At 43.6% G+C, this 15,882-nt stretch overlaps 1 protein-coding gene across 3 annotated transcripts in view; it reads left to right on the plus strand.

The window, feature by feature from the left end:
- The window catches only part of LOC147724011 (mitochondrial enolase superfamily member 1-like), a 376,214-nt gene that overhangs the window by 177,513 nt on the left and 182,819 nt on the right, over positions 1-15,882 (plus strand). For all 3 annotated transcript variants that reach the window (XM_086965612.1, XM_086965614.1, XM_086965613.1), the window contains exon 6: positions 11,487-11,559. In XM_086965612.1, the coding sequence (XP_086821738.1) occupies positions 11,487-11,559 (73 nt within the window). The remainder of the gene's footprint in view (positions 1-11,486; positions 11,560-15,882) is intronic.

Consider the following 15,882-nt stretch of genomic DNA (forward strand, 5'->3'; position numbering starts at 1 on the left):
GGTCTTCATTCAACGACCAATGGTTTAGTTTTCTCCCAGTATTAGAGAGCATTCTTTATTTTAACGGCTTAGGACCGCCATACATTACTCTTTCTATAGGTCTTTGTTGTAATGACAAGTTGTTCTTGTCTCTTTAAGAACAACTTGTCTTCCCAGTGCACCAGCCCTCGGGCGCTGTTTCCATTCAATGTCCACTCCGCATTCTGGCATTCTCGTCTGCCCTGCTCAAACTGTTTACTTTGGCAGTTACGGCGAGAGCCCCAGAATGAGCGGATGGGGGTTGTTTCTTCTCCCACGCTCATTACTTAAATAAACACTTTAAAAAGTGCAACGCTTCCTGGATTTCTTCACCTCAACATTTGGCGACGATCTGTTACCTGTTTCCAAACAACCCACCAACCGTCTCAGACAACCTGTCGCTGTGTTGCTCAACTGACACAGCTGTCTTCATTGTTCCTGCTCCTCTTCGGACCTCCCCCTAAAAGCTGTGCCTCAGTCGACGTCCAACGGACCTCCTTCTGCAGGCTGTGCCTCCGTCTACGTGACAACGCATCGCGCATGCTCAGGATGAGTTTCAGGAAGATTTGGGGCGATTTGCATACCCCACTTTCCTACATTTGCCGGCGAATTTTGTTGCCTAGCAACCCGAGTTTACTGCGCCGTTTCTTCAGTCAAAAGCACAGTTTCTTCTGCTTTTTCTCCGCGGAGTTTCATTTACAGGCTGGTAAGCATTGCCTGCACTTCGGTGACAGGCACCCTTTATTATACTTGTTTTCTACAATTGCCTGAATACTCAATGAGAGGCTCACTATCCTGCATTTAATACTGTGTCCTCAATACTTTCAAACTTGCCTGCATATTCAGTGACAGGCACACCACCAATTTAACTTTATTGAACTATTCTATTTGGCTCACTTTTTACTTGGCATCTTTTACACGTGTTGCTTTCCATCCTCTTCTAACAATCACTTACTTACTATACCTCATTTCCTTGCTGCTCCATGGAAACCAGTCATACCATGGAAACATTGGCTAAATATGTTCCAGAATTATCTTGTTGACAATGATGCAATTGAATATGGTGCCAAAAGAAAGTTTGCTTTACTATATGGCCATTTAGGATTTGAAGGACAACAAGTCTTTAATAATTTACCGCAAATTCAACCTCCACCAGGTGCACAGGAAGGATGGAACGTTTATTAAGAAGGATTAGCTAGACTTACCAGGAAATTTGCAGAGGAACCTAGTGTTCTTTTAGAACCTTTTAACTTTATGAAAATAAAGCAAAATGTGGATGAGTCTGTGGAGGATTACATTTCTGCTTTAAGACATTTAGCCTCAACTTGCAATTTTGGTGCTGTTTTAGATACATATTTAAGAGATCAGTTTGTTTACAGATATTCATCAAAAAAATACATGAAAGATTATTGGGATGTAGGGATCCCACATTAAGTGAAACAATAGAAATGGCTAAAAGCATAGAGAGATCTATGATTTCTTCTAATGCATTGTCTACTGATTCTTCTTTTAGCAGTACTTTGGTATTAGTCATCTCAGATGAAGGTGATCATATATCCATAATTGATACGAGGAATAAACAAAGTAGAGTGCCATTTAAAAAAACCTAACACATTTTGTTACAGGTGTGGTTCTCGCAATCATTTGGGCAATAGTCTGAATTGTCCTGCTTCTTTCAAGCGATGCACCAAATGTGGTAAGATGGGGTATTTCATGTCAGTTTGTAAAAGCTCAAGAAACACTGTCAGAATTAGCTCAGTAGAGACCACTCCTGATTCGTGTGCACGTGATTTAGCTAAAGTTGTACTTACAATTTCTGATGATAACCCTGATCAGATTAGTATCAAAGGCCCGTTTTGTCAAGCTATGGTGGCTCATGGCCCCATAGAAATGATGGCGGACTCAGGTGCACCAATTACTATTATCGCTGATTGGCTATTTGCTGACAAGTGGAAAGAGAGACAATTGTCTGAAACAGGTATTCACCCATAAGCTTTTGGTGATCAGGATACTAATATGTTAGGGTATTTCATTGATGTTCTGTCTGGTTTGGGTAGCCAAATTACAACCAAGATCTATTTGGCCATTAAGGGAAAAAATATCATAGGCTGAAAAGATTTAGCAAGGTTGGGCATCATTCTAGATCCCCGGTGCAGAGAATCCCATTGTTCTGGCTGAACATTCGATTAATTTTATTGAAATTGATGTGGAAATGAATGTACTTAATGTTGTTAACAAATTCCAAAATATTTTTTCAGAAAAAAATGGTAACATTTGTCAATTTGATCAAACTTAAAGAAAATGCCTCTCCAGTTGTCCATAAAGTGAGGTCGGTTCCGCTTAGTGTCAGACATTATCTCAAACCTTTACTGGACAAACTTTGCAAAGAAGGCGTCATTAAAGTGACGGACTCCACAGAATGGGTCAGTCCGGTCATCATAGTTAAAAAAAAGACAGGCAAGATCCGCCTCTGTGTGGACTTACGCACCCTTAATAAAAATATAGATATGGACTGTCACCCTTTACCCAAAGTAAAGGACCTTTTAGCCAAGTTGGGAAAGTTTTTTCTTTGCTGGATCTTGGATCCTCTTACCATCAGATACATCTTGCTGCACAGAGTCAAGACCTCACCACCTTCAGAACACCTTTTGGTCCGTTCAAGTTCTTGCGTATGCCTTTTGGTCTTGCCTCTGCATCAAGTGTGTTCCAAACATTTATGGACACCATTCTTAAAGACATATCAGGTGTGCAAGCTTTTTAAGATGATGTCCTTATTTTTGCGGAGTGTGCAAGAGAACACAATCTTATTCTGGAAAAAGGGATATCTGTTTTTGAGAAGGTTGCCATTACTCTCAGAAAGAAGAAATGTAAGTTTATGGTGGATCAATTAGATTATCTTGGTCATTGCATTTCCAAATAAGGTATTAATCCCAAGATGTCTCTCATCTCTGCCATTAAAGACATCACACCTCCCACAAACAAAGACACTCTTCGTTCATTTCTTGGATTGTGCTAGTACTACTCGTGTTTCATTCATGGGTAGGCTTTAATTGTTCAGACCTATTAGGTAAGGGCAAAACATTTGTTTGGTCTGATGAAGTGCAGAAATCATTTTCTGAGATTAAAACTTTAATCACTTCTGCTCCCATTTTGTCACCCTTTACTGGTGGTCAATTGTGTTGCTTAACAGTTGATGCTCGTCAATTGGGCTTAGTTGCTGTTCTTTCGCAATGTATCGGGAGTAATAAACATACCATTGCGTATGCCTCACGTTCCCTATCGTCCTCAAAAGTAAATCACAGTACCATTGAGCATGAGGCACTTACCTGTGCCTGGGCAGGTGAAAAATTGAAAACCTATCTATGGGGTACCCAGTTCAAAGCTTTCACTGACGACAAGCCTCTTATTTACATGCTTAGTGGAAATGGCCCTGGTAAAGCCCGGGCCAGGGTAGTGTGCATTCTTTCTAGACTGCAGGAATACAATTTTTCTATTCAATATTTACCTGGTGGCAAACATGGACATGCTGATTGCCTTTCCAGAATGCCCATCAAAGATTCTTCTCTGCCTAAAGCAGATAGAGTAGAGTGTGTTGTGGCTCTCATTGAGGATACTGTTGATGGGAACTCTTCCTTTTCTAGAGAATCATGGTTATCCGCACTTGGTATGGATGTCCTCCTCCAGCAAGTTATTACTCACATCAAGCAAGGTTGGGCTCATTAGAGAAATCTTTCTCCTGATGTTAATCTTTTGCACAAGTTTCAGATGATTTATTAGTTGTGAATGGGTTTTTGCTTTGTCTTTTTTTTTAACACACTTTATTATCGACTGTTTCTCGTCCTGTGCAAATACAACATAATCATGAATATACACAGTCATTTTCATTATCTCCCCCATTCCCGCCTCGGACTGGTGTAGGGAAAAGCACAATATTTGTACAAACACAAAATCCAATATCATCTAAACCAATAGAATCAGCCCCCGTCCTAGCAATACAGGATCAAGTCATAGACAATCCGCTCCTTAGGATTCTGTTGTGGATTCGTTGCAATAAACCTTTCTTACTAAACCAATCCTACCCAAAACTCCATCTCCCCTCTCCCCCTACCCATTTCTGGTCAATACTACCGCATCGTACAATACCTATGGATTCCTCGGGCATCACCTAATTTTCAAGGTACCAAAGGCTAAGAAAGCTCAAATGTAGCATTAAGAAAGGGCCACAACCCACAAGTTATCATAGGGCAAACTTATTTCACTGGGACCTGAGGTTCCGTGACAATCAAAGTGGTGTTTTCGACTCGCTCGAATATGGACGAGTTTGGTATCTATGAACCGCAAATGACGAGTTTAGTGGGTGTACGCGTTTTCGCTACGCTAACCTGAACCGTTCATCTTGTTCGTGGGTTTCTTCATCTGAACCCACGGGTTCCATTTTAGATACAGCAGCCATTTTGTCTCTTGCCCTCAAGTAGCCAGCGAACTGACGTTGTCCGCTTCGTGACCCTGGGATTCCCAAGCTCTTGCGGAAGACACGTTTTCTCTTTGAGGGTGTCTTTATGATGAGGGGGGTGACACTGCAAAGGCAGATGGCCCCGCACGAGGCTCATCTTGCCGTGCCGGTCTATTGTTTCAGTCGTGCATTCATTAGGCATGTCTCCTTTGATCCTGCAATCGTGTTTCCGATATCACCCCCCTACACTTTTTTCCAATCTGTTGACTATCTTTGTCTTCCCTTGCACCTGTTCCTGTCTTCTTCCTTAACTCGTTTACAGCCGGAATGGAATGTACCAAATGGTGGGATAATGTACTTTTACAGTTGGGAACCGGCGATGCTACTGTAATTATGTTCCGGGACCCTGAATACATGAAAGCGACCCTTTTGAACTTTACTGTGGGAACTGAGTTGTAACCTTTTGTTCGTCATGTTGTTCTATGACAGAAATCTGTATAAAAGGAGCGATCCACAGTTGCAATTTGAAGCAGTCTCCTAGAACCTACACATGCTGTACTTCTTGTGACTTCTGTGTTCCCTGCAGTAAATAAACCTCGATCTTTGACGCCGAAGGAAGTGTCCCGTGTCTCTGTCATTTGTACGCCGGAACAGGTAACCCACGAAGGTTTCAGGTGTTGTCCCCTGGCACCGCTGGGTCTTAGAGAAGCCCAGTCCTTCAGACCCAACCACCGTAGTTGGGGGGAAGTCCATCTCTTACAGGGCAAGCAACACAGCTTCCCACTCCAGTGAAATAGGGTGTTTACGTAATCCCCTCTCTTCCTCTCTACGGAGGGTTCCCCCGTCCGCCTGGCCCCACAACAACAGGTCAGCCCACCAAGTCAGCACTGTAGGGGGTCTAGTGGATTTCCACCTCATAGTTAGGACTCTGATAGCCAGCACACACACCAAATCTAGGAATTTTAATCCAACTTTCTGCTTCCCAGAACGGCGTTGCAGCCCCAACAAGCAAGATAAGGCCTCCATCGGAGTCGGCAACTGAGTCAGTGTTTGAAGGGTGCGGCAGATCTCACTCCAATAAGCGCCCAGTCTGGAACAGGCCCATATCATATGCATAAAATTTGCCTCGTCCTCCCCACAACGGGGGCACTGGTGAGAAGAGTCCGGGAACATAAGGTGTATTCTCTTGGGGGTTAGGTAAGCTCTGTGGAGCACCATTGCTTGAATAAATCTAAACCTAACATTGTGTGACACTCTCTTGGGGTGTTCCTGTATGGACTGCCATGCTCTATCCACTATTTCCATGTCAGTATCCTCGGCCCATCACACCCTCACGGACTCAAGCGAGGTCGCTGCATGCGTCCTGAGCCCAGTATACAGCCACCGGACCAAGTGTCCCCCCGGTCCCATGTAATATAATAGGTGCACCAGCTCATGTTGTGTGGGTTCAGTGCATTGTGGGGCCCAGTTGGTTCTAATAAAATGTGTCACTGTGGCGTGCATCAAATATAAACGTGCTGGAGCAACAGTGGTCCGGACAAATGTGTCACGATCCAAGAGCACGCCATCCCTGAAAAAAGAGCCTACGTCCTCTACCCCATCCTCAGTCCAGTCCTGGAGCCGACGGTGAGTGAACCTACCCTGTGGGGTAGGGATGCCAAGTTGGGGGATATTTGCCGCGTAGGGTGGGATCGTCGAGGTATAAGAGAGGGCCTTTCTCCAGTAGAGTAAAGCACATTTTAACAATGGGGGACAATCTGAAGGGATCCTAGCTTTGGGCAGTAATAAAGAATGCAGTTCACCACGGCTAATGTTTTCGGGCGTAAATCCAATCTCAGATAAATTCCTACCCGCGGTCCAATAAGATAGCCATTGGAGTTGGCTAGCATAGTAGTACCCACGGAAATCCGGGGATCCCAACCCGCCCATCCTCACGCCCCAATGTAGTTTCTTGAGGTTAATCCGTCTCCTACCCGTCCCCCAAATTAGGGTAATCAAAATGGAATCCAATGTAGTAAAGATAGATTGAGGGAGATTCACTGGTAGGTTTACAAAGTGGGTTTTTGCTTTATCATGACTCATTAATCCCTCCCACTAATCTTAGGGAATTGTTATTCAAGAAGAGTCATGAAGGTCACATGGGTGTTTCTGCTACCATTCGCAATTTAAAACAGTTTTACTGGTGGCCTGGTCTTGATTCCCAAGTGAAAAAATGAATTTCTGATTGCAGTACATGTTTAATTTCTGATAAGCATTGGAAATTATCTGAACCCAATCTACACATGGTTCCCATACCTGATTCTCCGTGGGACACAGTTGCTCTTGGCTTTGCGGGGCCTTTCGAACTCCTTCCCAGTAACAAAAGGCTCCTTTTAGTTTTAATTGATTACATGTGTAAGTGGGTGTACTTTGATTTTGTTTCGTCACATGATACTAATGCAGTATTACATTTTTGAAAAGTTTTTTAAAAATTGAAGTTCCACCCAGAGCACTGGTGACTGACAATGGCCCACAATTTAAATCTTGCCAGATGTTGACGTTTGTTCAAGATTTGGGAATTAAACACCTTACTGTTGCATTATATTCCCCTTCTTCCAATGGCCTGGTAGAACGAATCAACACATTTTTGAAGGAAGGGATTCAAACTGCTCTGTCTGGTGGTTTTCATGTGGAGGAATTTTTAAAACACAAGTTGTGAGCTTACCATACAATTCCTCACAGCACCACTGGTGTTTCTCCTTTTAGATTATTGCGTAACAGACTTGCCAGTTTACATTTATGTCCTGTTTGGGTGAGGGATTTAACTATTCCTCCTTGCAGTTCTCAGAGCAATTTAGAATCAGTAAAGGATACTGTCAAGTGAAAACATGCAGCTACTTCAATTTACCATCAGAATTTAAAGAACACTAAAGATGTCTTATTTAATGGTGGTGATTGGGTTTTAATAAAAAAAAACAACAGGATTAAACGAGGAGAATCCAAGTTCACTCTACCTGTCAGAGTTATCAGAGTTTCAAATGGGCAGTTCTGTTGGATGGTAGAGGGTGGTGGAACAGGAGGAACCTTGTGAGAATTACAGCCGATCAAGCTTTAAAAATTACAACTGTAAAACAAAGAGGTCTTTGTATGTCAGAGTTTTATGGAGAAATCCCTAGTAGGGACTTCTGCTTTGACAAACCTGTTTCTTCTTCATTGGATAGTGATGTTCATATTAATGAGGGTGTTTGTATTGTAGTGTAGTTCCTATTTTCCCAATAGGCTCTGCACATTGGAATAACATAAACAGCAGTGTAGACGTAGGACTGGGGTCATCTAGGTCTCTACTGACTATGTTAAACTTAATTTAGGTTTGCGCCAGCAAGCTCAGAGGTCACTGGAAACTTTCTTGAATGAATAGGGAGGGACAAGCTCCCCTGGCTCAGACAAGAAGGGATTCAGTTTCCGACTACCGCATAAACATGACAACTTTGCTCCCTCAGAATAAGAGTATATCTCTAGAGTCATGTGAAAACAATAGACAGCTATTTCACTCAGTCAGCCGTGCATACTTAGTTTCACCAGAATGCAGAGAAATAGAGAGACGGGCGTTTTCAATAAAAAGGTGTTATTTATTGAGCAGTCTTCCTTCTCATGCAAGAGAAATGAATTGCTACAATTGCAAGACTCGTTATTATGAAAAGTGCGTACAGTAAAAGTAGTATTAGGAAATAATACTGTAAAAGCATTGATATGGTTTCTTAGCCATATGTTACTTTAAAATGGATAAAATATATACAAACATAAATACATTGACTAACGTACTCAACTGGTGCTTCTAACTAAGCCTACCCCGGTGTACCTGACCTAAGCCTAATACTTGGGAAGGGATGAGTAAGTAGCAGTTTAAGTTAAGTTGGTTAAGATTATTTTGCCAAGAATCTGCATCAAGAATTCTCTTAAGGGTTTAGTCAGCTCCGTACCTTGGTAATAGAATGTGGGAGGTCTGGTATCTCTTTCCTCAGGACTCGATATCCCAGCAACCCGCAAGGGTAGGCTGGATACACCGGAGCTGGATTTTCTCGGCTGGAGAAAAAGACAGCGTCTCTCTCAGTGCGTCAAACGGGAGGGGCGGCTTCCGTGGGCTCTCGCATCAGCTGGGCTCTCGGGCAAGTAGATGCCCGCTCTGCTCCAAACCACTGTGTGTTTGCTTAAGGCAACTGTTGGTATTTTATACCTTAACGGTGCCGGGTTTGACGTAAGGTTGGACATAAGACGTCACTAAGAACTAACAGTTCTTCCTGGACTCCAGGAGTTCTTGTTCAAATCAAAACAAAAGCAGGGGGGGAATTTCCCCGGCTGCTGGAGGCTTGGTTTGTTTAAAGAATGCGTTGTGCTTTCTAGGAGTCGATGGGAGTAGCCGTGCTGTGCTTTGGACTGCATGGGTTATTACTGAATATGGATCTGATTCTTATGCCTTTATCAGGATGTTATTGATTATAACCTCACAAGGGCATAAATCGGGAATATCAAATTAGGGTCCTAGATATAAACACAACAGTATCAATGATTTTCCTCATGTTGTTTACCCAACTATTGAATCCAGACAAAGTGGCTCCTCCAACTTGCAGTTGTTACCTGAAGATTGTTTGATTCCGGTGACTTCTCATAGATTGCCTCGCAATGTTTCTCTTCCTCTGAGATTTAGAGATTATTATTTAATGTGATTTCTCAGTTCTACATATTGTTTCTATTTATGTATTTATTTATATTGTACATTCTGCGATTTGTATTATGTTAACCATCAATTGTAATGTTACAACATGTTTTTCTTTTTTTGTCAAAACAAAGGGGATGATTTGTAATGACAAGTTGTTCTTGTCTCTTTCCCCCACATGCATCAATCTAGGATTTTGCATTTCTTAAATAGCGAAAATTAAGGAATCGCTATTTAGGAAATGCAAAATCCTATGCATCAAGAAATCCTAAAAGTTTTTAGGATTTCTTAATTTTCGGAAATTGCGATTCCTTAATTGCGAATTGCAATTAAGGAATGGCATTACATTAATTCCTATGGGCCTAGAGGCCCATAGGAATCAATGCCGTTTTGCATTTCTTTTGTTTTGCACTCGCAATTTGTTGATGCATTTCAAGGGTGCAGAGGGGGGTCCAAAGGACCCCCCCCTGCACCCCTGAAATGTATTTTCAAGTGCATGTTTCACACACGCATGTCCTAAGGACATGTGTGCCTGTAACATGCATGTTTAAAAAATGCATTTTTTTGCTTTTTTTAAAATTTTCGCAAATTAACACGAGGGTCAACCTCGTGTTAATTTGCACCTCCTATTTTAGAATTCGCATTTTTTTAAAAAATCATGCATTGCATTTAAGGAATCGCACACATGCGATTCCTTAAATGCAAACGCATTTTTTAGAAGTGCAAAAAATTCCTAAAAGTTTCATGCATAGCAAAAAGTGATTTTGGAATCGCAAACGGCCGATTTTTCCGATTCGCACCGTTTGCGAGTCCAAAATCCTTTGATGCATGTGGGGGTTTAAGAACAACGTGCGCCTGCATTCGGGCGCTGTTTCAATTCAATGTCCACTCCGCATTCTGGCATTCTCGTCTGCCCTGCTCAAACTGTTTGTATTGGCAGTTACGACGAGAGCATCAGAATGAGCGGTTGTTGGTTGTTTCTTCTCCCACGCTCATTACTTAAATAAACACTTTAAAAAGTGCAACACTTCCTGAATTTCTTCACCTCAAGAGGTCCTCCTTTTCTCCTCTGATTTAGATATCTGTGCATTGACTTTGTCTCTGAAAGACTGGAAAATGTCCAGATATCAGCAATTAGTCTAGCTCTACGTTTCCGTTGGGCAGAGCGTACTCCACTAGCATGTACATGCCTGTGCCCACTTTCCATGAAATAAAGTTGAATCCTTAAAGTGCTTCATCATATGTAGAGGCCACATTATTTTACAGAGTACCCGGTGCCACTTAGAAAAAAATTCACCTTACGCAGATTTGAGCTAAAAAAACTTATGTGGTGTGCCTTTCCTTATTTTAATAAATATTCAACAGAGGGGCATTACTAACTACATGGGCTTCTAGCAGGTGCTCAAAACGTCTTTTCCAGCAAATGTTTTCCATATTGGTTTGTCTCTCCAGCACAATTTTGTTTTAAGAATATTATTTTTTATTTCCTCTATTTCATCTGTCTAGAATATACTTATTAAGCCTACCACAGTACGGTTTAACTTTACTATTAGTGTATTATTCTCCACTCTAAGGGCCCAATTACTTTGAGGCATGGAACGGCTCCAACCATCGGCCGGAGCCCTCCAGCCCGCATCGTAATTGGCTGGTCGGAAAGGAATCCAAATCGATTTTCCGAATGGCCTCCAACGGACTCGGAGAACCCGTCCGCCATTCGGAAACCCTACAGTAATCCCTTGGCCGGCACTTTCCGGCCGAGGGATTACGATGGCAGGTTCCCATTGCCTTTCAGTGTCGCCTTTCCGACACAGAAAGGCATTGGGAATCCGTTTTAAGACTACCGAATGGTGGCCTAGGGGGCACGTATGGTGCCCCACTGTTGATCCCTACACCCTATGGCAGGCACCTTGAGGTGCCTGCCTTGGGGTGCAGGGATGAACTGCACCTCTGCTCTTTTCATTGGGAGCATGGATTCCGTTCGGAATGCATGCTGCCATTGTAAAGTATAGGATTGCGACCCCACTTCCTGGGCTGGAACCGACGACAGGAGGTCGTTCAGTTCCAGTTCCCATACGATGTCGTATAGACTCCAGTCGATCCAACATCGGAATCGGCCCCTAAGTTGTGCAAAGAGAAATCAGGTGCATATGCACAACTAGTAAATGCTGAGCTCAGCTATTTTATTATTTTGACAGTTTCAGGCCTGGACACCATACAATTTGCAAGCTTATTATTATCAAGTCGCAGATGTCAATGGCAATGCCAAGAACCTTTCTCACCCAGAGAATGACTAAAACTAAACACTGTGCTCTTTATTTTTAGGATCCTAAGCAGTTGGTATCCTGCATCGATTTCAGATACATAACAGATGCTTTGACAGAGGATGAGGCCTTTGGTGAGTCAGTCGTGGTGGTGGCCATACACTACTGCACTATCTTACACAACAGCTTTACTAATAGTCTGTTCTGAAGTGAACTGTGTTTGGTCATGTGGAATGTGCCTCAAGGATTCTGGGGCCAATTCACAAAGGCATTTTAGAGTACATAAAGTAGTATGACTGTAGTACTCTTTTATGCACTCTCACACGCCTTTCTGAATTAGCCAACTAATAAAAGTGTAAATAATTCCTTCATCCTTTCTATGTGTACTACTTGTTTATGACTAGTCCTTGAATATTTCAATGTATTCCCATTTTAGGTGTTATAGGGGCAATTTACAAAGGTATTTTTTTGATTATTTTTTTATTAACTTTATTAAACGTTTCACAGCGTTACACTTATACAGAAAAAAATACATAATTCATGGAGCAATCTGATTGAGTAAAACAATATACCAATGACATTGCATAGCATACAGCACAGTAGCCCCAAGAATTGGACCAACATAACTTAAGGCAGCATAGACCATCCCAGCAGTTCCGTAATTTTTACTTATCTGACCATCGCCAATTCCAATGCAACGCAATCTACCTGTTAGCATATTATGAGTCCCAACTTCACTAAGCCTCCCCCGTCTCATCCATATCGTTTGCAGCCAGGTGCTGTTTGTATAATCCCCAAAAGCTTTTTGGCCGATTTAGTGGTGGCATCAATTCACTATATAATTCGGATTGGGTGTTACGGAAAACCATATCTTTATCCCATTCTGCCTTTGTGGGGGGGTGGGAGGGCCACAACCAGCGCACAGCGACTTTACGTTTTGCGAGAAGCAAACCCATCACAACCAGTTTATGTTCGTCTTTCTGTAGAGGGGTTTTGTGTAGCCCAAGAAAGCAAGTAGTGGATCCGGAGCAAGAGATGCCCCTGTTATTTCTTCTAGTTCCTTAAAAATGTGCCTCCAAAAATCAGCAATCTGAGGACACAAGCGACATGAATAAACCCCGCCCTGCCCTCGCTGCAGCATTCCAAGCTATCTTATTCTCTTAGACCATGGGTACTCACAAACTTTCTCTCGGGGCCAAATTTACAGTGTGGTTTGTGTCCGAGGGCCGCACCGCTGGGGGCGGGGTCAGTGGGAGGGTGGGGGGGGCAGGGCTAGAGCAACAATAAAAACTGTGACCATGAGGTTGAACACAGGTCCCTGCAGCAGACGCCTTCGTCCACTGAGCTACCAGACCCGGCATAACACACCTCTCTCTCAGGGTAGATTACACACCGGAATGGCTGTTCCGATATGGTTTAAGACTTAGACCATATCGGAACAGCCGTTCCGGTGTGTAATCTACCCTGTTGAGGTACTTGAAATGCTTTAGTCTATGCTTGCCATTAAGTGAGATTTTCTGCGTCACCTCACAACAGTGAGTCCATTTGGAGTCTTCCAGCATGGCACTGAGATCTGTTGCCACTGCATTCTAGCCTTAGAGTATTGTGTGTGCCTAAACTCCTGCGACTTATCATATATGTTAGATACCAGTTTATTTGGAGACTTCATGTGTAGGAAGAAGGTGAAGGATAGGAGCTCCGGGGTTCTTGGTATTCATCACCAAGCAAAGCATGCAGAGTGTGCCGGATTCTAGAATAATGAAACTGTGAGAGTAGCGTAGAGTCTTGGCTATTTGATGTGGCCTCTTTCCATGTGCAGACCCTTCCTTCCATAAATAAATCACCCACTGTGTGAATTTGGATAGCCTTAAGGGAACCGACCACCTCACTCTCTGTACTCTTTGAGAGCCACTGACACCATTCTACTGGTAAACGAGGGGAATACAGTAGCACACCAGCTTGTTTCTTAAGCAAGTTGTGCCATGCATGTACCGTTGAGTTGATAGTCTAGCACACCATATCGTCTATTAGGGGATTGGGTCAGACGCCGAAAGAGAGGGTCAGGTGCAACTGTGATCTTTTCAATTTGAAGGTGGGGGAGGGTTTGTGGGCCATGACACCAAAGATTATATAGAGTTCAAGATCTGGGGCGCTCAGCCCCCCCATTGAATACGCCAGTGTGAGTGTATCCATTTTAATACTCAGGCTCTTACCCGCTCATGCCAACCTTACCATCAGCGCTTTTAATCTCTTGAAAATGTGTTTCGGAATGACCATTGGGATGTTGATAAAAAGGAATAATAATCAAGGTAGTATAACCATTTTCATCAAGGGAATTCGGCAGACAACCGACAATGAGAGTCGCACCCACCTATCTATGTCCTCCTCTAGCTTGGGTGTGGCCTTGCCATAATTGTCCCTTATGACTAACTTCAAATCTGTGTGCACTTGTATATCCAAATAACGCACTGGGTCAGTTGACCACTGAAGGGGGAAATCTAGCTCAAACTGTGTCATAATTGGAGATAATAGAAATATGATAGATTTATTTCAATTAATATTTCGCCCTGAGACTCCAACAAATCGTATTACCTCGCGTACATTTGGTGTCAAGTTTACTGCTGAGTCCCTAACATAAAGTAGCGTGTCATCTGTGTATGCCGATATTATTAGATTGTGGCCAGGGAACCGTAATCTGCGTTGCCCATGGTATTCTCCCTTAGGCGCTAGCCAGAGGCTCCGCCACTATGGCATATAGTAGTGGGGACAACGGGCAGCCCTGCCTGGTGCATCGGGTAATCACAAAGGGAGGAGTAATAACATCCCGTGCACATACTCTAGCCGCAGGCTGATTGTACAGTACTGAAACCAGTCTAAGAAAGACATCACCCATGCCCAATGTCTTCCTTCCTAAGGGACTGCATCCAAGCGGTGCGTTTGGGCGAGTTCTCGGCTGATCCACGGAAGGTACTATGTGGGGTCCCCCAGGGTTCCTCCCTTTCCCCACTACTGTTTAATCTGTATATAGCCCCCCTCATCTTTGCTCTGCAGCAAATGGAGGTCTCTGTATATAACTATGCGGATGACCTCCAGCTTATATTTTCCCTATCTCAATCCCCTGACTCCATGTCTAACTTCCAATCTACTATGATCTTCATCAGGGACTGGATGCATTACAACCACCTGAAATTAAACCCAGACAAAACCGAACTGGTTTTAACAGGTGGTTGCACCAGTCCCTGGTCTCCCCTCTTTTGGCCCCCTTCCCTTGGTCCCCCTCCGTCCCCCTCTTCCTCCGTTAAAACGCTCGGTATCAAGCTTAACGATCAACTCACTCTGCACTCCCAGGTGAGCTCTGTGGTGTCCTCTTCCTTTCTTTCACTTCGCACTATCCGAAAGGTCTCCCGCTTCTTTTCTTTCTCTGCTCTAAAACTTATTGTACTAGCTATGGTCATCTCTCGATTAGGCTACGGCAACGCTCTATACTGCGCATGCCCGCATACAACGTACGATGACTACAGCTGGTTCAGAAACAGGCGGCCCGCCTAGTCTACAACTTGGCCAAATCTCATCACGTCACCCCACTTCTAAAAACCCTGCACTGGCTCCCTATCTGTGAACGCTCCCAGTTCAAGATGGGTTGTATCACTTTTCAGGCTCAGCTAGGCTCCGCCCCTGCCTTTATCTCCTCGGAGATTAAAGCCTATGCCCTCGCAAGGTAACTGCGCTCATCTTCCCAACACCTGCTGACAGTTCCCCGCTTTCGACGTAAAAAGTGGGGAGGGCCTCCCCACTCGCCCCCACCTTCTAGAATTCTCTCCCGGCCCACCTCAGATCCTCCACCCAATACTCTGACTTCCGAAAGTCACTAAAAACCTTTCTCTTTACAAGCTTTCCCACAATAATTCCTCCCTTTGCCCCCCGGACCTCCCCGCTCTCTGAGGCTCAGCAATCCACAGCGCCATGAAACCGCCAGGTGCACGCGCGCTTTAGAAATGATTTAAACTCAAACTCAAACTCATTCAGTACTGTCATCATGAAAGGCCCAAGAAAACCGCAGCTGCCTTAATATCAGGTCTGATGTGTTGTATAGCCCCAAGCACAGTTCTTAGGTTGTACGTTAATGTGCGGCCTGGCACTGATCCCGCCTGTTCAGGGCGCAGTAAAGTCGGAAGCAGTGGCACTAGTCTATTTGCTAGGATTTTGGCAAATATCTTTGTATCCACATTTAGAAGTGGAAGCGGCCTATAGGATGAGCAGTCGTTCGGGGGCTTGCCAGGTTTGAGCAGAGTAACGATTAGGGCCTCCCTCATAGTATATGGCATAATGCCTGATTTGCTGATTTCTTCGACCAGTGTGCACATATGTGGGACAAGTATTTCTTGATTGGCTTTATAGAAGGATACTGTGAGTCCATCTTGTCCTGGAGCACTCCCCTCTCTCGTAGAATTCAAAGC

The sequence above is a fragment of the Lissotriton vulgaris genome, chromosome 4_1 (genome assembly GCF_964263255.1).
Source record: "Lissotriton vulgaris chromosome 4_1, aLisVul1.2, whole genome shotgun sequence".
NCBI lineage: Eukaryota > Metazoa > Chordata > Amphibia > Caudata > Salamandridae > Lissotriton > Lissotriton vulgaris.